The sequence below is a fragment of the Ictalurus punctatus genome, chromosome 7 (assembly GCF_001660625.3).
Source record: "Ictalurus punctatus breed USDA103 chromosome 7, Coco_2.0, whole genome shotgun sequence".
In the NCBI taxonomy this organism is placed as follows: domain Eukaryota; kingdom Metazoa; phylum Chordata; class Actinopteri; order Siluriformes; family Ictaluridae; genus Ictalurus; species Ictalurus punctatus.
This window is the reverse complement of record NC_030422.2, coordinates 13,554,537-13,576,233: the sequence shown is the minus strand read 5'-3', so window position 1 is coordinate 13,576,233 and position 21,697 is coordinate 13,554,537. Positions and strand designations below refer to the sequence as shown.

The 21,697-nt window shown below is 40.0% G+C and overlaps 3 protein-coding genes across 3 annotated transcripts; all 3 read left to right on the top strand.

Annotated features, from left to right (window-relative positions):
- The first annotated feature begins 567 nt into the window (after positions 1 to 567).
- cth1 (cysteine three histidine 1) lies at positions 568 to 2,592 on the top strand. The gene is made up of 2 exons (XM_017473178.2): positions 568 to 841; positions 1,265 to 2,592. Exons 1-2 carry the CDS (start codon positions 830 to 832, stop codon positions 2,207 to 2,209), a joined length of 957 nt encoding a protein of 318 aa, XP_017328667.1. The 5' UTR covers positions 568 to 829; the 3' UTR covers positions 2,210 to 2,592.
- A 346-nt stretch (positions 2,593 to 2,938) lies between these two features.
- On the top strand, positions 2,939 to 10,704 carry taf6l (TAF6-like RNA polymerase II, p300/CBP-associated factor (PCAF)-associated factor). The gene is made up of 11 exons (XM_017473177.3): positions 2,939 to 3,526; positions 3,645 to 3,731; positions 5,247 to 5,397; positions 5,477 to 5,527; positions 5,643 to 5,737; positions 5,830 to 5,904; positions 6,672 to 6,892; positions 7,525 to 7,657; positions 7,740 to 7,868; positions 8,740 to 9,224; positions 10,089 to 10,704. Exons 1-11 carry the CDS (start codon positions 3,368 to 3,370, stop codon positions 10,420 to 10,422), a joined length of 1,920 nt encoding a protein of 639 aa, XP_017328666.1. The 5' UTR covers positions 2,939 to 3,367; the 3' UTR covers positions 10,423 to 10,704.
- Positions 10,705 to 11,031: 327 nt separating this feature from the next.
- kcnk7 (potassium channel, subfamily K, member 7) lies at positions 11,032 to 17,690 on the top strand. Its single transcript, XM_017471210.3, has 3 exons — positions 11,032 to 11,510; positions 13,607 to 14,002; positions 16,469 to 17,690. The coding sequence occupies exons 1-3, from the start codon at positions 11,177 to 11,179 to the stop codon at positions 16,825 to 16,827; spliced, it is 1,089 nt and encodes a 362-aa protein (XP_017326699.1). The 5' UTR covers positions 11,032 to 11,176; the 3' UTR covers positions 16,828 to 17,690.
- The last annotated feature ends 4,007 nt before the right edge of the window (positions 17,691 to 21,697 follow it).

Genomic DNA, 21,697 nt, shown 5'->3' with positions numbered 1-21,697 from the left:
ACAATACTGTATGTAGTGTTGTATTGAGTGAATATCAGAAAGGGGAAAATGAATGTGACCGTGCATATGCATATGGATGAAAAAAATTTTTTTGCAAAGAGCAAATATATAAAGAAGAACACGATTTTCATATTTAAAAAAAAAAAAAAAAAAAATGAAACCATGAAAAATCCTGATTTCTCTTAGCTAGGTGTGTACCAGCAGTTCACACAATGAACTGAGACGGCTTTGACCTTCTTCACAGCTCTATAATAGCTCTTCAATTAACAAATGAAGGTGTGACGCGGTGATTTCCACAGGATAGCTCCCTCTGTGTGTGTGTTCTCTCATCTTGCTATTTGAAGTCGGCTATTGAGCTACTAGGAAAATGTTTATTGCGCTGCGGGTGCGAACAAATTCGATCATACTTCAAATCGTGCAAGGAGGAACCACAACCCTCCCAACATCAGCGGAATTCATTAGCACAAATTAACTTGGCGTCCCGCCTCGCGCTCTGATTGGTCCGTTCGAACGCTCTGGTGACGTTTCAGCGTCTCAGCTGATGCCAGTTTAAAGGGAAGGCGGGAAATTACAAGCGCTTTATAATAACCATGGCAAGCAGAGGTCAGTACGTGTGACTTGCCTTGTTCAAGGTGCAAGCCTCGTCTTTTAGTTTTTTTCTCCATTTGGGCCATAAGCAGTATTTTCTCCCTCTCGCCCCCTGTTTTTTTTATTAATTTATTTGCTTGTTCGTTGGAAGGTGTCGTCAAGTAGCTGCGCTTTTTAAACGGAAACAAAAGCACGTTGTGGAGACGCTGCTGTGTTTATTTGGAAAGATTCCCGACGCACAATGATGTTCGAGGTATGCTTATGTTTTTGGGTTTGTCTTTATTTTTCTACACTCCAAATGGAACTGTCTAAACTATAAGCTTATTATATTAAAGTTATAAGTTGGGGGTTTCTAAATTAACTGTTCCTATTCATGGACTTGAAATTTACGGCTAATTTAAAATGCTTGTATTTGAGTAACTATTGAGAACATAATTAAGGTTATCCAAATAAATTCATTAAGGTAACGAATATGGTACACAAACACTAAACTGTACCTTTCCATGTGACTGGAGGGATATTGTTTAACATTCACAGGGTAATGTAGTGTAACACTTCAAAGCGATATGTACCTTTCCAGGTAGGATGCATGATTTAAAGTATTAAAGTGCACACCCACTGTAGGTCTCTTGTATTAAGGGTTTAAGTGTATTGACTAATTCCCTTTCTTCCACAGACCAGCCAAGATGACCTGCTGCTGTTTCCCTCCGAGGGTAGTGATGAAGCCTTTTTCCCAGCTGAGAGCTTGGCTAGTGGGGGTCAGTCCCTGGCTGAGGCTTTGCTTCCTCTGGTTGAGTCTCCCTCTCCTCCTCTTAACCCCTGGCTGTGCTCCACCCGCTACAAGACCGAGCTGTGCAGCCGCTATGCTGAGAGTGGTACCTGCAAGTACGCAGAGCGTTGCCAGTTTGCTCATGGCCTGCATGACCTCCACATGCCCTCTCGCCACCCCAAGTACAAGACGGAGCTGTGCCGCTCCTTCCACACTGCTGGCTACTGCATGTACGGAAGCCGCTGCCTCTTTGTGCACAGCCTGAAGGAGCAAAGGCCAGTTCGGCACAGAAGGCGCAATGTACCCTGTCGCACTTACCGTGCCTTTGGTGTTTGCCCCTTTGGCACACGATGCCACTTCCTGCATGTTGAGGGTGGTTCAGAGTCGGACTGTGCTGAGGAGAAGACTAGGCATCCCCCTTCCCGTTCCAGTGAATGGAAACCCCGTGGTGCCCTCTGCCGTACCTTCAGTGCTTTTGGCTTTTGCCTGTATGGCACCCGCTGCCGATTCCAGCATGGCCTCCCTAATGCAGTAAAGGGCCTTGATTCAAGCCAGGCACCCTGGTCACTACAAGTGCCTGGAAGGGCCACCTCTCCTGCCTCAGAAATGCAATCTTCCTCTCCACCCTCTTCCTCAGCCTCATCACCTCAATCCTTACTGGCCTCACCTGCGTTTCCTGATGACTCTGGTCCAGTCACACCCCCATCTGCAGAAGTGGTAGCCAACAACGCTTTCACCTTCAGCAGCCAGCACCTGAACGACCTGCTGCTACCTCTGGCCTTCAGACTCCAACAGCTGGAGCAAGCTTCTAATCTAGCTGCTGGCATGCTGGACCAACCACTGCTGCCATAATGTTTATAACGTCACTCCTTTTGTAAATAACTCCTTAGATTTTTAATGATTGCCACTTTTTTTTGTTTACAAATTTATGGCCTTAGTTTGAGATCTTGCAGTCTCAATGTTTTGAGGGGAATTAGATGGTTTTTATTGCTACTCTGCTAGTAAAGTTGGTCCCAATCTGTGGCAAGTCTAATATAATGCATTAGACCATTTTGTAAACTATTTTTAACTGGTTGTGTGTATGGAGCCTTTGGGACACAGTGTGGATGTCTTTTTATTTATGGATTTTAATTTAAATTGTGGTACTTTAAATTATTGTTTCAGGATTGGCACAGTTTGCATCCTTCGATCTTAATAAAACCACTAACCTTTTGTTAGTGCTGTTCTCAGTGAAACTTGTGCTTTTGTACTCTTGTTCAGTAAACGTGATCCTTGTCTATAGATCTTACACAGCACACTTCTGTAACTCTAGCGCAACTAAATGGTCTACATTACACTGCATGTTCCCAACCCTTGGCTATACAAGTTACCCTTTCCCTCATCTCCAGTACTGCACATTGTAGTGGTCTCAATGCTCCAACGCCAACTCGGGAGGGGCTGATTCGTTAGAATTAATCAGTTACTAGAAGCGGTGTTGAGCAGAGAGAGCACCTGGGTTACTCCATGGCCACGGTTAGGAACTCCTGTGCCTTCATTACACGACCCTCTGCGCACGCGCAGACGTTCAACCAATCAGGTCTTTTATTTTGAAGTGACTGAATATGGCGCACAGCGAGAGCACATTATGACAATTGGAGGCTAAAATGTAGTTTCCATTTACAAATGGACTCCAAAAGAAGTTGGTATATCTATCAACGTATGATCCATGATTAACAACCAGGGTGAAAAGCTACCTGATTAACTCGCTTAGCTTGCGGAAAGCATTGAATTTCTGTCTAGATTTATATGTTCCATTGAGCTACATATGCGTTGTCTTTGTATACTTTTTGTGTCGGTTTATTGCTTTATTTTGCACATGTACCAACTCGTTAGAGTCTCTGTAGTAATCAGGTCGCTCATTTATAAGCAGGTTTATAAGCTAGCTAACAAACAGCGCCTGCGTTCATGTGATGCTCAACATTAGCACCTGATTGAAGCTGAAAAGCTGGACGTGTTCGCGTTTGGACGTTTATGGTGAAGATGACTGAGACTAGAGAAGAGCGTCGTTTCGCTGAAGTTTCCCGAGACTCCATCAAGCTGATGGCGGAGAGCGCCGGCGTGGAGCTGGCTGATGAGTTAGCCTCGATGCTCGCCGAGGACGTGTGTTACCGCCTCAGAGAGGCCGCACAGGTAAACCTCCACCCTAAACAACACCAGACCCTCATTTCACACATGTAGCTCGGCTAAATAAACACGATACTCGGGGAGAAAAGTGACTTTATATGAATTTCACTCCTCCTTCCATCAGAACAGCTCCCAGTTTATGAGACACGCCAAGAGACGAAAACTGACTGTCGAGGACTTCAACAGAGGACTGCGCTGGAGCAATACTGAAGTAAACTAACACCAAAACAGCTCTCAAACAATCTGAGCTTACATCTCAGTTTCTCTTTCAGCTCTTGGAAAACCTAGAAAAGAACATATTTTGTTGAGAAGTGTTTTAATGAAGTGCATAAAGCTCAGACATGAGTGCTTGGAGCCAGTGGATGCACTGTAAACAAAGTCGTCTTAGCCAGGGGGAATATCTTAAGTGTAGTCAGATTTATCTAGTATTTCCTGTTATAAGATTGCAACTAACCAAATATACGATTGTTAAACCTGTTCCTAGACATTTTGACTCTTTTCAAGCGTTGCGTTTTCTTGTTCTATTCTGGTTCTATTTTTCTAGAAATAAATGATTATCAGAAGGATCTGCCAACAGAACAAGACTATTTCAAGCTTTTATATATATGTGTGTGTGTATATATATATATATGTGTGTGTGTGTGTATATACACACACACACACACACACACACACACGTATAATGAGTTGCACCGGTACTAAATTTCTCAGCCGATATCCGATAGTTCTGCCTTTTATGCCTTCTTTTAAATTAATAATAATCAATTCCACAATTCTGAAGGAAATGTAAATAAAAACTTTATTCTCTCCATTTAAACAAGTTGTTTCACAGTAACTGGTCTCATAAACAGAAAACGCATTATTCAAATTAACATTAACACATGAACTAAATTATAAGGTTAAAGTAAGATTTCTTAACTTATTGAATGTTATTAATTCATATTAACATTGACTGGATTGTAAAAAAAAAAAAAAAAAAAAAACCTGTTAGTCTCACACTCACTCACCACAAACAAAAGCATTTCTACTTTATCACTGAACATCAAACTGGTAATATATAATATCAACTTTTTTATATATTAACATTAACTGGGTATGAAATATACTACTCTACAAATATATTTTTCTGTGCTATATATATATATATATATGTGTGTGTGTGTGTGTGTGTGTGTGTGTATAAAATATATACCTTTTTGTCAACTCATCTTTTAAATCTTTCAACGGTGTACTGCTGCTTTAATTCTGTGCGAGCAGTGCGGCAAAAAAAAAAAAGACGATGCCGAAACTCCGGCTTCACTGCTGCAGCGTCCGGTGTAAAATTTTATCAGTGCAGAGATTACAGAGCTTACAAACTGCGGTTTTGTCATCATTCCACACAAGAGACATCATCTTTACCTCAGATATTTTATATTCAGGGTGTAATTATAATATTAGTTTTATATTTATGGCTCTTAGCAATCTTGTTTTGAGAAGAAAAAACACCACCACTCTGCTTGGCACAATGACGAAGGTGAAATCACTCCAGAGGTGAATAATTGCATCCACATAGACCTAACGTTCATCTGTCACCCACTGCCACTGGATCATCATTCCAACCCAGTTTTAACTGTATTGCAGCCTTGCACCTAATGTACAATGTTTTCTATATAATCTTAACCTTGATACAATTGCTCAAATTATTATTATTGTTTTGTTTCATGGATCTTTTCTTTCTCTCTTTGAGGTTGTTTGTGGTTATGGGGCCCAAGATGCCGTACCATTCCGGGCGCTGAAAGAGGGCGAGCTTTTCTTTGTTGAGGATCGGGAGGTGAACCTGGTCGAGTTGGCTCTTGCCACCAACATTCCCAAGGGCTGCGCTGAGACGACAGTGCGAGGTACAAGTTTTGACCATTCCCAGGTCGAAGATCATGCAGACTGTTTAGATTTGTGCTGACTGTGTTGTCTCTTTGACAGTGCATGTGTCTTATCTCGATGGAAAAGGAAATCTGGAACCTCAGGGCACAGGTGAAGTGCAGTTTCGGTTTTCTTCATAAGATTTCTAGAAGAAATACAGTCCAAACTGTTAAAGAATAGAGCATGGTTTACTGTGGCTAGTAACCGACTTGTCTTTCCTCCTCAGTCCCCAGTGCTGTGCAGTCTTTGTCGGATGACCTACTCAAGTATTACCAGCAGATCACTAGAGCCATATTAGGAGAGGATCCACATCTTATGAAGGTATGAGTTGTTGTCAGCATGAAGACTTATCAAAATAACTGCAGTGCTCTGATTAAAACCATCAGCGAACGTTTCTCTTTCGAAAACACCAGGTTGCTTTAATGGATCTTCAGTCCAACTCCAAGATTGCCGCTCTCCTGCCTTATTTTGTTTATGTCATCAGTGGGGTAGGTGATTTTCCTATTAAAATGTATTTGGTATAAAGTGTAAGACTTAAGGGGTATCTATGCAGGGCAGAAATTTGGATAGTATATTAATCTGTATATTAGATTTTTTTTTTTATATGATATACACTCACTGGAACCCCTGTTCATCTGTTCATGCAAATATCTAATCAGGATATCATGAGGCAGCAGCTCAGTGCATAAATGCATGTATGTGTGGGTCAAGAGCATTGGTTAATATTAAGATCAAACATCAGACTGGGGGGTAAAGTGACCTCAGTGACTTTGACAATGGTGGGGTTGTTGGTGCCAGAGAGGGCTGGTTTGAGTATTTCAGAAACTGCTGATCTCCTGGAATTTTCATAGACAACTGTCTAAACTTTACACTAGAGAATGTTGTGATGGGGCGAACAATAGTGAACCTTGTTAACAAGAGAGGTCAAAGGAGAATGGACAGACTGACAAGAATGGTACGGTATCTCATGTAATCACTCTTTACAACAGTTGTGAACAGAAAAGCATCTCCGTATGCACAGTGTTACCCGGTTTTAGAATGGGGTTCCTAATAATTTGGTCGTTGAGTGTATATTCATTCACGTCGCGTGTATAAATGTTTTTCTGATCTAGTGGTTTTCCAAACATAATTGTAACATAATCAGATGTCTCCACTTACTAGTTGAAGCAAAAGCATGACGAAATAGAGACTAGGATTAGTCTCTTATTTATTTTAATTTTTTTTAAATCACTGAACCATCATGTATCCCCATTAGGTGAAGTCTGTAAGTCATGATCTGGATCAGCTGAACCGGCTGTTGCACATGGTGAAGAGTCTGGTTCAGAACCCATACCTGTATCTTGGCTCGTATGTGCGCAGTCTGGTCTCCAGCGTCATGTATTGCATCCTGGAGCCGCTTGCCGCCTCTATTAATCCACTCAATGACCACTGGACCCTGAGGGACTACGCTGCTCTGCTTCTCAGCCACATCTTCTGGTATATCATATACTGTTACTACCACATGCACCTTATACATTTACACACGCAGACTAGGTAGTGTTTTCTGACAACGCATTGCCGGCCCCTAATCTTGAACCGTTCGTAGCAGGAGCCAGTTCCAGCACCAAAATCCTACTGGTCTGGAACCAAAATCTGGTGAGGTCAAGGACTTGGTAGTGGTGTCATTTTGTTGCCATGACAACCAAGTGAGCAGCTGAAAGAGTACGAGAGAAAAAAAAAAAGAGGTCATTGAGGGAACAAGTGTTTATAGCTGCTGCAACACAAAGGATCAACTTCTGCTTCACGTCAGGCCACATCACAAAATAATGTGTTCTCAAAAACGAACGTGGAACACAATTGTTTGTAAAATGGTTTTGCTCTCAAACTGTGTGGATTGAATTATTATGCTGTTGAATTTCCAATCCAGCTTTTGGTAAAGTAAGTCAAATAATATTAAAGGTGAGCAGAACATTTTGGAAATGCACAAATACTCACAACCACAATGAGTTGTGAAGATGTGCGTGTATGAATACAGAGGCCAGTGCATTTTATCTTAATGTCTTGTATGGTATTTACATGTCTGCTTTGATTGTGAAGGTTTTTATGTGTTTGTTTTTTTTTGGTATTAGGACTCATGGTGATCTGGTGAGTGGACTGTACCGTCAGATTCTGTTGTCACTGCAGAAGGTCCTGTCAGACCCAGTGCGTCCACTCTGCTCTCACTATGGAGCTGTGGTCGGCTTGCACGCTCTTGGCTGGAAGGTAACTTGCGCACGCACACATTCAGGCAGGTGTAATGCTCTGAGCTGTGCATGTATACGAGTGTGTTTGTTTTTTGCTCCAGGCTGTCGAGCGTGTGTTGTATCCCCACCTCCCTGCCTACTGGGCGAACCTGCAAGCCGTGCTGGACGATTACTCTGTCTCTAATGCGCAAGTAAAAGCAGATGGGCACAAAGTCTATGGAGCCATTCTTGTAAGTTTGGTCATTTTTATTCGGTTTCAGTTTGATCAGGAATATGCATGGAATAGAAATTGTTAGTGGAATCTCTGTGCATATATTTTTGTCAGTTTTGAATTCTGTAATAAGAGCCCTGCATCAGATTACATAATATGCGTTAACTATGGTATTGCAGATTGGTGTATTTGACATCAATTGGTTGGTGCTGTTTAGATTTCATGTATTTTTTTTTTTTCTTTTAAAATAGTCTCATAACAGTATTTCATAGAAAAACACATGTACTGACTTTTTTTAAATTTCCTTCAAATTTGATTGGAAATGTTAATTAACGGAGCACTTTATTAGGAACACCTGTACCCCTACCCATTCATGTGATTATCTAGCCAGCTGGTGGTGTTGCTGCAGTGCAGCGCTTAAAATCTTCCATTTATGGGCCAGCAGCTTCAGGTAATGTTCATATCAACCATCAGAATGGTGGGAAAAATGTGATCTCAGTGATTGATAGTGGCTTGATTGTTGGTGCCAGACAGGCTGGTTTGAGTGTTTCTATAACTGTTGACCTCCTGGGATTTTCACACACAACAATAGAACGGGAGATTCACAGCATGAAAGTACACCTGAAAAATCTGCAGGAATTGCGTGATGCAATCATGTCAACATGAACCAGAATCTCAAAGGAATGTTTCCAACGTCTTGTGGAATCCATGCCACGAAGACTTGAGGCTGTTTTGGCCCTACACACTATTAGTGTAGTGTTCCTAATAAAGTGCTCAGTGAGTGTAACTTGTAATGTCTTAAACTGATACTAGTTTACCTCATAGGCTTCGTTTATGAGACACCTCTTTTGTACTTCCTGAAACTATACAACGCTCTTCCTGTCCACCAGGTGGCGGTGGAGCGTCTGCTAAAAATGAAAGCCCTGAGTTTGACTGCAGAAGGCGGTCCTGCTGCTCTTCAGAGTTCTGCGGGAGGAGGGATGTGCTTTAGAGAGAGCTCTCCAGGACTCAGTCCCCCTCCTGAAGCCCTGTCTGAAGCCCCTCTGGGTATCGCAAGCCACTTGCAGGCAGCTGGAACAGGATGCCAGTGGGAAGAGTGGACCCCTGTCTCCCTGCCTGCCATGTACTGCGAGCTCTACTCCTTCTTTGGAGACAGCTTGGCTGTGCGTTTTAGCACAGGTCCTGCTTTAGGCAGTGCACCAGCTGCAGCTCCAGTGCAACCTTCTGATGCCAGGAAAGAGTCAGGGAGTGGCGCAGGCAGCATGGAGAGCACACGCAAGATGCCACAGCTCACTGCCAACATGAACCTCAGCCCCAGACCAGATGGAAGCCCACGTACTGAGACGGTACCACCTACTCTGGGTGCTACTGGGAGGTACGTACAGGCCAAGGTCTAACACGGGAGCAAATGGGGCCACATCAATAAATCTGAAACATTGAATCTCATTGCTTTATACAGTTTGATCTGTTATTTTAAATATGGCGTGATTTTTTTTTTGTCCCGTTTTAACATGCATTAGTTCTTAAATTGGGGTGTAGGGGCCCCAAGGGTCCGCTATTTTACATTTTTTATTTTTATTTTAAACTGTGGTGGAAATCACAAGGTTACATAACAGAAACATGCCAATAACAATTATTATAATTATTAACATGTCAATGTATAAGTGGAACATTTAAGAATTAAAAGCTCTGTGGCTTCAATAAATATCCAAAATGTTATTGTGTACACTTACACAATGAAACTAATATTTGAGTAGTTGGATTATGTTAATAAGATAAATCTGAGTCGGTCAGTGGATATTTTCTTTTTACAGTCCCAGAGTCCAAGGCTACAAAAGTTTGCGAAACCCTACATTAGATTAATTGCATTTTATAAATTAAAATGTGCTCCCATTCAAGCAAAATTGGATATTTATTCTCGTAGTTATACTATATTATATTTATGATTAATAAACTATATTACTTTTGATGATATAATTATACCATACATTTAGCAGGGATGGTTATTGATGGTGGAATTTAGAAGTAGTGTTTAGGAGTGCTGGTATTTGTATAATACTTGTATATTAACGAATGCAAAAAGGGTGTAATGTCTAGGTAGTAAGGTAGTTTATTTAATACAGAAAATCACATTTAGTTTTCTGTATGTTCATGGTTATAGTGTGCGTGTTTGATTTCAAGGAAACAAAGATGTCTGGAGGACAAATTATCGAGTGCTCTTTTTGCTTTGGACTTACAGGTCTCTGGCCCGCTCTTCCTCCTCATCCGCAGTCCCTCGTTCCAGGTCCTCGTCCCGTCCTGGGCGTTCTGCCAGCCAATCCAGAGACATCTTCCCAAAAGCTCGCTTCCTGCCTTCCCAGGTGGGGCCTCCAGCCTTTTCCTTTTTGATCGGTGGGAGACAGATGGGCCGGAGATGCCAGGGACGACGTTTCCAGACGAGCTTCACTCCAACTCCATCCGTCAGCTCCCTTCCTCCACGGGCCTATGCCCACAAACTTCCAGTTATCGGGAGAGTGAGCAAACCAGTGAGACGCTGGACGTGCTCTCATTATTCGCTGTATCTGCCTCTTTAAGGCACACAGAGACACTGGGTTGAGTTGGCTAGTTGTATGGTGGAACCAGCTACCGTAGCTTCCTCATGAACTTCCTCTTGAACTCTTTAAAGCATTAGATTTAGAAAGAACAGCTGCAGAACTGTTCTTAGGCTGACCACAATCATATTTTTCTCAATACACACCATGAACTAATACCACCATTTAGATTTATGTGGGGAAATTCTGCTTTTGTCAATAGTCTTTCAAGACGTTATATAATGTAAGTGGAAATATTGTTAAATAAAGCCGAGCACACTGGGAGGCTGTCTGTTTTGTCTCGTTCTTGAACATGGGATTTATAAAAGATGTATTTTCTTTCCATTGTTCTGTCTACATCATGGTGCACTATCTATTACACAATTATTGTAACAACCTGCACTGAAAAGATGGACTCCTATAATGCTTTGGTGTTCTTCGGTTTCAGAACGAGTTTTTAAAAGCTGATCCCTTTAGAAAGCCAAGAAATCCTTTTACAAAAAACTTTGCTTTAATAACGGTTTAATACTTCTTATTTCATTTATAGTGGAAATACAGCATGAAGTCTAATGTAGAGGAATTTTTTATGTACGCAGTGATGTAAGATTCTTGAACATGTTACGGCTGAGGGACGGTCTGTAATCCTGATCTTCTACCTGCTGCCGAGTTCATTAAGTATTCAACACCTTGCTGTAGACTGGATTTGGTTACATTCAGAACAGAGCAGTATTAAGCCTGTTCTTGATCGGGTTGGATTATGGGTCAAAACATGGAATCTGTGCTGACTTTTTGCCGAAGTTACTCTTTCACCTTTTTGCTTCTCTGTTACTTCCTCTACATGATTATCGGTGCAGTTATTTTCATGGTGCTTGAGCAACCTGAACAGGATGCGCTTGTTGCTGAAGTACATGAACGTCGGAGGAGGTTTTTAGAGGACAACCAGTGTGTGAAAGAAAGTAGTTTGGATCGTTTACTGAAGAAGGTGCTTTTTGCTGGAAAACGTGGGGTAACTGTAAAGGCAGACAGTGACGAGTATAACTTTGATTTCACTTCATCGCTGTTTTTTGTCATAACTTTTCTCACGACTACAGGTGAGCCACAGAGTACAAAACAAATCTCAAAATTGTAATTTATTATAAGTGAATTTCTAGACATGTTCTCATTATTTTGAGATACCTAGTCATAATTTTCTAGAAACCTTGTTTTAACATTTTTTCCCCCCTTTAATTGATAAACAGGATTAATGTTCTATTGATGCGTATAGTCGTGCAAAGAATGGTTATATTTGAGCCAATATTGGAAGCTGCTAGAACTTTTCCTAACATCCACAGGTTCATATGGTCAGGGCTTGTGCACAGTGAGACAGGCTCCTGGCTGTAAATTTTGAATGCCCATTTATTTTTAAACATATAATATGCAATGAATTTCAAAGAACATTAAATTCCATTACTGTTCAGGGCCTCTCTTAGCAAAGCTAACATTGCTAAAACAGTTGTTATATACACAGTTGTTATATATACATATATATTTTTTTCTAAATCCAAAATGAGATCCAGAATATGTGTAGATTGTGGTAAGCAAACTGTGTAAGGAGAAAGACCTGCCTATAGTATATAAACAGGATATGTTGTAAGAAATGGTTTGAGTCTGGAGGGACGCACACCTAGGTGATTTTTTTTAATGGCCTCAAGATATCTGTTCTTGATGGATTTTTGGATGAATAGCATCCATCCATCCATCCATTTTACATCCATCCATATTCCAACCATCCATATTCCATCCATCTTCCATCCATCCATCCATTTTCCACTCATCCATTTTCCATCCATCCATCCATCCATTTTCCACTCATCCATTTTCCATTCATCCATCCATCCATTTTCCATTCATCCATTTTCCATCCATCCATATTCCATCCATCCATCCATTTTCTATCCAACTATCCATCCACCCATCCATCCGTATTCCATCCATCCATTTTCTTACGCTTATCCGGGTCCAAGCCACAGGACCAGCAGTGTAAACTAAAGTCAATAAACACACCACAGCTGTAAACATATAGAAGTGACAGGAGATGATAGCAGACTAACCCCCAGCTTTGGAAAAAAGGTGACCTGGAACTCTGACCCTAGTCACAAGCTGTTACACTGACAGGTCCAATGTGTATGTGTGTATGAGGTGAAAAGGAACAATGGCCATATCCATCCGTTCATTTTCTGTACCGCTTATCCTATGCAAACTCCGCACACAGGACAGAGGCGGGATTCAAACCTCTAACCCTGGAGGTGCGAAGCCAAGCTGGCTATACGACAATAATACTTATAGCAGACAATAATACTTATAGCACATACTGTCACATCATGACTTTTGGTTTCTGCACATGGGTGCACGAGCATAAAAAGGAACCCAGGTGTTTCTCACCACACCAGTGGTTATGGGTTAAACAGAAGACTTAAAGCAGCACCAGCCTCTTCCAGATCCTTGTCCCCTTCCCACAGTGTATGGTTAGCAAGCCCTGTCTTCAGGTGGGCTGGATAACTTTAGGACACTTTGTGGCAAGTTTTTAATACCTTTTTTTCCATAGCGTTATTATACTGTTACTTGTTACTGTTAAGTGTTATACGTTCACTTATACTGTGAAACATTTATAAGTGATATATTTTAGCTAGAACTTTATCACATGAATTTAATAGCCAGCTGTCAAAATGTCACATTATCTGTGAAGAACAGTATTTTTTTTTTTTTAGCACTGTAGAAACAGCTGAGAGTAGTGTCTCCTTAGATTTTTGTCATTTATTGTTTATATTTAATGGGTTTAACAGAAAGCTCAGTAGAAGTCATTTGTCTTCTTCTTGGTAGTGCATGGTGAGTAAGCACATCCTGTTTTCCTCAGTGAACACTTTTAGAAAAGAATCCCTTTGGAATGTTATGGGGTCCCTAATATGTGATGAGTTGTGAGGATACTTTGATTTTAAACACCATTATTCAACTGGCAAATCAGAACTCCGTATTAGTATATCACTGTATGGCTATTCAAATGATTACCCCTTTGAATATTATAGAGTATTATAAAAAAATCATAAACTTCTTTTAGTGTGATGCCATTGTATATATGTATCTGTTAACTACAAATGTTCATTCTTAGCACTTAAAATCATTTGCTAACAGTTCTGTTGTGCACGTTCAGGTTATGGTACCACTGTTCCATTGTCAGATGAGGGCCGAGTGTTTTGTATGCTTTACTGTGTCTTCGGTATTCCTCTCACCTTCCTCCTGCTCTCCTCCGTCACCCATACCCTGGTGCCCAGAGTGAGTCGTGCTCCCATACGCCACCTTCACATCTACTGGGGTCTGTCTCGCAGCAAGGCTGCCCTGATTTACTGCGGGATATTAGCAGTGTGCACAGCGGCACTGTTTTTCCTGCTGCCTGCTGTCAGTCTCTGTCTGATGGAGGAAGACTGGAGCTTTCTAGAGTCTTTCTACTTTTGCTTCATTTCGCTCAGTACCATCGGGTTGGGAGATTATTTGCCTGGACGGATGCACAGCCGTGCTGCACGGCAAGCACTGGAATTTGCCACTTCCTGTGAGTTCAGTAAGGTTATTGTTCAGTAGTTATGGTTTTATTCTAACCCTTGTCAAGTAAGCTCTCAGTATGTCTTGGTTTATTTCCTGACACCCAAAATATATTGCCATGGTTTACTGTTTTAGTGGAGTATTTACTCTGAGAACAGTTAGTTACTTCTGGACTAGGTTTAGTGTGTGTGCACACACATACGCCTTGCAGAATCTGCAAAATGTTAATCATTTTTTTTTTAAATTGCAATTTTTTATTTTATTTGATACTGCCCTGAAGAAGCTATTTCACATTACAGTAATTGTTTACAATAATTTTTTTTATTATTTCGTCTTCTGGGAAACATGTAAATATATTATGTAGCTCCTGAAGGGCAGTACTAAATGAAAACAAATATGATCGTTAAACAAAATGTTAAAAGTTGACATCCCCCTGGCTCTTAATGTATCATGTTGCCTTCTTGAGCGTCAGTAGCTGCGTTTACATGGACAACAGTAATCCACTCTTAACCCGATTAAGACCATACTTTGATTAAGAAACTACCATGTAAACAGCAATTTTTACATACCTTAATCTAATTAAGGTCATACTCGAATTAAGCTCTAATCGAATTAAGACAGGTGGAGTATTCCTGTTTTAGTCGCATTATGGACGTGTATTACAGACATGTAAACACCTTAATCACATTATGAACGTTGTGTGAGAGTTTTCACCGCATTTTGCGACAGGACACGATCACACACGGCAGTTTTACGTTTTACGGCGAGCAAGAGAGTTCGGCTGCGTCCCAAACCGCATACTTGCCTACTATAGGCCTGTAGTGGGGAAAAATACATGTATCTCGGCTACTATATAGACGGTAAGTACACCGTTTGAGACTATTGACTCTATTTGTACACGTACAGCCTGACAAATAATTAACTGCACTTAAAGCGTTCATAAAAAAATTAAATAAAAATACCCAAAACTGTATACAGTACCATAACGAAGACGAACTGTATGTTGATATGTGAAATTCTGGATAGACGTCGGACGGCGTGGCGCAGTGACGTAATGACGCGGGCTGTTAATCTAATTATGTTCTAAAACATGTAAAACGGGCACAAGAAAGGAGTATTCTAAAAGTGACTCATGTAAACACCATAATCACATTATTATCTTAATCAGAGTAAGGTCAATAATTAGATTACTGCTGTCCATGTAAACGTAGTCAGTGAATGTTTGCACCTTTTTTGTGATAGTTGTGTACAAGTCTCTCAGTTGTCCTCAGTGTGAAAAGATGGATCTCAGCATCATATAGTTGCTGTTGGAAAGGGGTCACATATGCAGAAGATGCTGGAAAAGCAAAGAATGTGCAGGACCTGGAGGATTTTTCTGAAGAACAGTGGGTAGTTGATAAACAAGGGACTCATGAACAACTATCACAAAACATAAACACAGTCACTGATCATTCACAATATTAAGAATCAAGCATATGTAAACTTTTTAACAGGTTCATTTGTGTAAATTCAGTTATTATTGTGACTTATGGACTATATGTAAACATGTTATGTGAAATAGCTTATTCTGGGCAGGACTAAATAAACACAAAATGCAATTTTTATGATTATTTTTTAAAATGATTAACATTCTGCAAGGCGTATGTAAACTTATGACCTCAACTGTATATTTAGTCAGTTGTCTGTTTATAGATAGTGGGGATCCCACATGTAGCCCAAACTTCAGTAATTATGTAATTCATGACATAAGATAGTCCACTTGGTTTTTGAAGGATGTCTGCATTAGTACATGGATGTGGAATACAGTTGGAACAACTAGTCCAATCGTGTAACAAAGGAAGACTTTAAGATTATGCATAAGTGCTTGTTATGTTCAACAAGAGTTTTATTTAGACCTTTATGCACCACAATTCATTATTTGCACAAATGTAGACCACCTTGTACACTGATTAACGTCTTAATTTAGACATCTTCAAAACCTTATAAAACATACAGTCAGGTCCATAAGTATTTGGACAGCGATGCGATTTTTGTCATTCTGCCTCTGTACACCACCACAATGGATTCGAAATGAAGCAATCGAGATGCAATTGAAGTGTATACCTTCCGCTTTAATTCAAGGGGTTTAATAAAAATATTGCATTAACCGTTTAGTAATTACAGCTATTTTTAATTTTTTTTGCAGAGTCCCTCCATTTTCACAGGCTCAAAAGTAATTGGACTAACTAACATGATCATAAATATTAGGATTATTTTTCATACTTGGATGCAAATCCTTTGCAGTCAAAATTTTTGTTAAACCCCTTTGAATTAAAACTGAAAGTCTACACTTCAATCACATCTTGATCGCTTCATTTCAAATCCATTGTGGTGGTATACAGAGGCAAAATGACGAAAAGTTTGTTGCTGTCCAAATACTTATGGCCCTTACTGTATATAACTTCTATAATTTTGTTAAGACACATCTTCTCCTCAGGTTACTTGATGCTCGGTCTTGTTGTGTTGCTGGTCGTTATGGAGAGCTTCTGGAAGCTTCAGCAAGTGCAGGCCTTGGTGCGTCTCTTTGTTGGGTCTACAGCAGCGTCACTAAAAGAAGATGATCTTGAGGAGCTAGTGCTAGGTGAATGGCCAGACAGCCATGATATTCCAACAGCGGCTGTTCAGTTTAGACCCCCTATCTCCATCATCTCACATCGCATGTCTGATTCACCAGCATTCCCTTTTGTGGAGGATGCATGTACATCATTTACAGCAAAAGCGGCAACTTATAAGAAGACCGTGTGTCCGCAACATCAGCCAGACACTGATCCAGACCCAGCTGATCAAAACAACTGATTACCAAAATCAAATGTCTTTAAACACGGTCACTAAATTTATATTCACAAGAAAGAAGTGACAGAGCAAATGTTTCTCGTTCCAGGGTTTTCAACCAAAGCCTTCCTGATGCGCCACTGACACTTTGATCATCTCAAGGATTTATTTGAATTGAAAAATGTTGCACAGTGTTGCCAGTGTTTGAGATTATACAGGAATTTCCTGTATACGGAATTTTTCCTGGAATTAATTTTGTCTGCATCAAGATCAGTTCCCCAAATTGTTAAAGAAAATACTTTTCTTTGTACTTTATTTTCCATTTATAGTTTCAATCCCATTATGAGCACAAACAATAGAGACCTTGACTATGCGCTTCGATAAATTAATGTTAAATTAACTGCATTTTATACAGATGTTCAGAGTAAACTTGTAACATGTTCCAGTATTTTCTTTTAGTGTTTAGAGAAGTTCTGTAGTTAGTCATTTCAGAACTTTGTCTTTGTGCTTAAGGCTGTAAGAGTTTAACTCCAGTACATTAGAGGCAGCAATGTGGCATGATTTATTTTCTATCCAACAATCACTAAACAATTGGTACAAAATTGGTAGGCAGTTAAAGGCCCAAGCAATGACGCTTGCTAGGGTTGTGAGACACCAAAACCACCTTAGCAAGCTTAGAAGCTTAGAGTGAATAACAATGGTTTATAACAGCGGTTTATACAAAGCTCATAGACTCTGTGGTTTATAAAAGCAGCAACACTCTAGCAAGTGTATCATTAGTTCATTGTCATTTTGCAGAGCCCTGCTGCACCATGTTGTTTTCCCTGTAATGGACTAAAACTCACTTTAAAACTCTTTAAATAAAGAAATTGATGTGTTTTGCTGTACCTTTGTAAAGTATGCCATTTTTTCACCTTTTTATTCCATAATGTTTTTTTCCCTGAGTTTTCCGAGTTGGAAAACTCTCAGCCACTAGATGGAAGCCTGTTCACAGTGTTCATGCTAATGCAAATCATTAACCTATAAAAGCCATCGATAAAATGGGACATTTTAAAAGATGTTACATATTACAGAAAATTTAATATAAAAAACCCCCCCACCAAATGCCATTTAGATCACTTGTATGAGGCGGGAAGAAGAAAGGGAATGATGGCTTATTCCCATGTGCAGATGCTTATACAATAATTATTAGGCTCTTCCTTTTAGTTATGAAATATAGTAGATGCGTCCCATCCTGATAGTTTACCTCATATTGTGGTGCTTCATGTTGAGGCTTTGTGTGTTGAGCCTCATCATGTTGCCCTTGAGTGACACGATAGATTGTAGGCCAGGGTGTGTGTGTGTGTGTGAGACTGAGGAGAGGAGAGACTGCATGGTGACTCAGAGTCTGTGCCCAGCACCGATGGCACTGCTGCGACTCATCCAGCCTGACATAAACACTCCTGCCTGCGTAATGAACAGATGAGATCACACACTCCCAAACTGGCATACGGACAGTTAGGTCTGTCCCCTGGAAAGCCCATGGACTCAACGGTGAAGGTTGTCTGGAAGTTCTTTTCATTTTTGTTTGGGATTAAGATTAGGATTGTTTTAACTGTATGCTTTGATGATATCATGGTCACCTTTTATCTTCCTTCACCCATTCACCCCTAAGTATCTTTAAGCTTTAAGGGGGTAATTACCTACCGTCTATTAACACAAGTTTCCTCTGGGTTCTCTGGTTTCCTCCCAGTGTCTAAAAACATGCCGGTAAATGGATTAGCTATGCTAAATTGCCCTACGTTAGAATTATTGTCTGAAGGTGTGTTTGTACAGAGTGCCATGCAATGAACACCCTTCCCATTTGGGGTGAATTCTCCTGCCTCATGCCCAGTGTTACTTTGGATCCCCGGATAAAGTGGTTACTGAAGAAGAAAGAATAATCAATTAATACTAATACTCACCATATATACACTTTTTAGAATTGTTTTGTTAGATAGGAAAATCCATCCATTTATCCATATATTTTGGTTACCGAGCCTGGAGCTTGGAGCCTATCCCAGGGGACTTGGGGCACAAGGCGGGGGACACCCTGGATGGGGTGCCAACCCATTGCAGGATACAATCACTCACCCATTCACACACTATGGACTATTTGGAAATGCCAATCAGCTTTTGTTTTTGAACTGAGGGGAGTCCCCTGAAGCACAGGGAGAACATGCACACAGGACGGAGGCAGGAATCGAACCCCCAACCCTGGAGGCACGAGTCAAACATCCTACCACTAAGCCAACCTGCCCCCCAGATAAGAAAACCCTTTGTGTAAATTCGACAAAAGGAGGTTAAAAAAGATCTCTGTGAGACGGCTGATACACAAAATAATTGAAAACCGCCCATGACTCTATAATGCATGTTTTCCTCGTTCCTGAATGGAAGTACACATTGTCCATTCTAGGGATTTGACAGCAAGGACATTACTGGCCTCGTGATCCTGTTATGAACAACTGTCGGTCATGAGGGAAAGTCCTAGAACGGGTGAAGCATCTCATTAATGCCGTCTTAGCTGGAAGGGGTTTTTCCCAGCTTGACTACATGCTGTAGTTTAATTAACGTTAGACACATATATTATCTTGGATATACATATACATTGTTACTGTGGTGATCCTGTTAACATGTGACAGTCGACCCCCTGTCATTTTGATGGACTGTTAGCAGGTGCTCCTGTAATGCATGTCTATATTTATCAAGGTGGCCTAAATGCAAGCTCTGATCTTTCAGGGTTGATGCAACACCACCACAACACCAGAAGTACTTTTCCACTCTTTAACATAAGATAATGTTTTTTCTTTCTTTCTAAGAGATACTACCTTTGTAGTTTGAGACAAATTTGAATGTTTAGTGTATTTTTTTTTTTTTTTATGGATGCAGGATTTCTTTTGCCTCACCAGAGTTGCCCCCATTTTATTCTCAGGATATGAGATAAAAGGTGAACATTCCATGCATAGATTAAACCTTACTTGAATGTGATACCGTAAATAGCTTAATAAATAGCTAGTATATGGTGGAACATAATATAGTCCTTCCAGGAGCAGGGTGAAGCAGACTCTATGTATGTAACTCAATGTTCTATTAAATTCAGCTTTTTTGCATTGTGTGCTTTTTTTTTTTATTATTCATTTGTATTTTATTTCTGAGTTTTTGAAATGACATTGGACTTATGCATCAAGTTGGCAAAACACAGCCATTTTTTGTTTGATAAAACCTTATACAAAATCTGCATGTTTCTAGTGAGTTTTACATAAACATGTTATTATATACACTTACAGTGTCGAAAAGCATGTTATAACAAAATGGCGGGGAAAAAAAAGCTAACAACTGACCTTCATAATCACTGGTCAGGTGAGTCCTCTATTAGTATATTTCCTGATGGTCGTTTTAAGTAAATCATGCATCCTGTACAAAAGCAGGAAAGGCTAGGCCATGCACACTGTCAACTCAGAGGAAGTTAACTGCTTGGAAAAGTGACATTTCACCTCAACATGACCACTGGATCATTCATCCTTTCTCATTCATTATTTCTCTTTCACTCTTACACCCACTATATTATGTTATTCTTGGCTCAGGGAATTTACCTACTTTAACTCTTTCTATATTACTCTAAACAGATTATAGGTCAATCAAACATGTCTATATTTTTAATGTCACATATTTGGATCCTGTGATACTTATTTAATTTGAAAACAGATGTGTTATTATATTTAAAACAGACATTGAGTCCTGTCTTGATGTGGCTTATCAAAGTAAATAAGTAGGACTGGAAGAAATGTCTAATTCATGTATGAAATACCACACAGTAATGCTCTTAAAGAAGGAATGACATATTTGCTTGGATGTTTTGGTGGTAACTGGGCAACATCCAGCAGAAGAACTTTGATGAACAGCAAAGGACAGATGATGCTGTGAAAAGCACACTGTGGTCTGTAAGTCATCTCCCAGGAGAATCTTAGTATGAAAAATGGTTTATATCAATACAGTTCCAGATTGAAATAAACATATAATAGTGAAGCACTGAAATTCTTTAGAATGAACATGGGGTTTCTATTTTGGAAATTGACATTTTAAGACCATTTCCTTGTTACCTAAAATAGCTGGGAAACAGGACTATGGAGCAGTGCTTTATTTTCTCATCCACATCCAGCTGTGTCCCATAGCTTCTGGCAAACAGGCTTTATTTCACCAGGGAACAGCTAGAAAAATCACGTTTTCTAGTAAGTTGGCTAATCTCGACTGAAGAAAACTGTCCATTTGATTTTATTATTCATTTGAAATTGCACTTGGACATATCACATTTCACATTCTGAATGTGACATAAATGTATATGTAATAACACTGTTAAAAGCTTCTTCTATTGAAGAAATTCAACAATTATTTATTTTGGCCCACTGGCTGATCGCTTTTATACAGAATAAAGATATATAATGTAAAAACCTTTTATGATTCTGAGGTTCTTATGATTTTCTCCTCACAGTGAATGACCCTATATCAGGCTACTCATATATCTGTACATTCTGATGCATGACTTCTCTGACCAAATATTTTATGTTGCTACTAATGATGAATGATTGAATGATGAGCTGACCTTAATCATGATACATGATATGGTTAAAAGTATGTGCACACCTGAGCATAACACCCATATGTTGGTCTTCCCTAAACTGTTGCCACAAAGTTGGAAGCACACACAGAATGTCTTTGTATGCTGTAGCTTTACAATTTCCCTTCACTGGAACTAAGAAGCCCAAACCTGTTCCAACATGACAATGCCCCTGTGCAAGCTCCACGAAAACATGGTTTAAGAAGGTTGAAATGGAAGAACTCAAGTGGCCTGCACAGAGCCCTGACCTCAACCCCACTG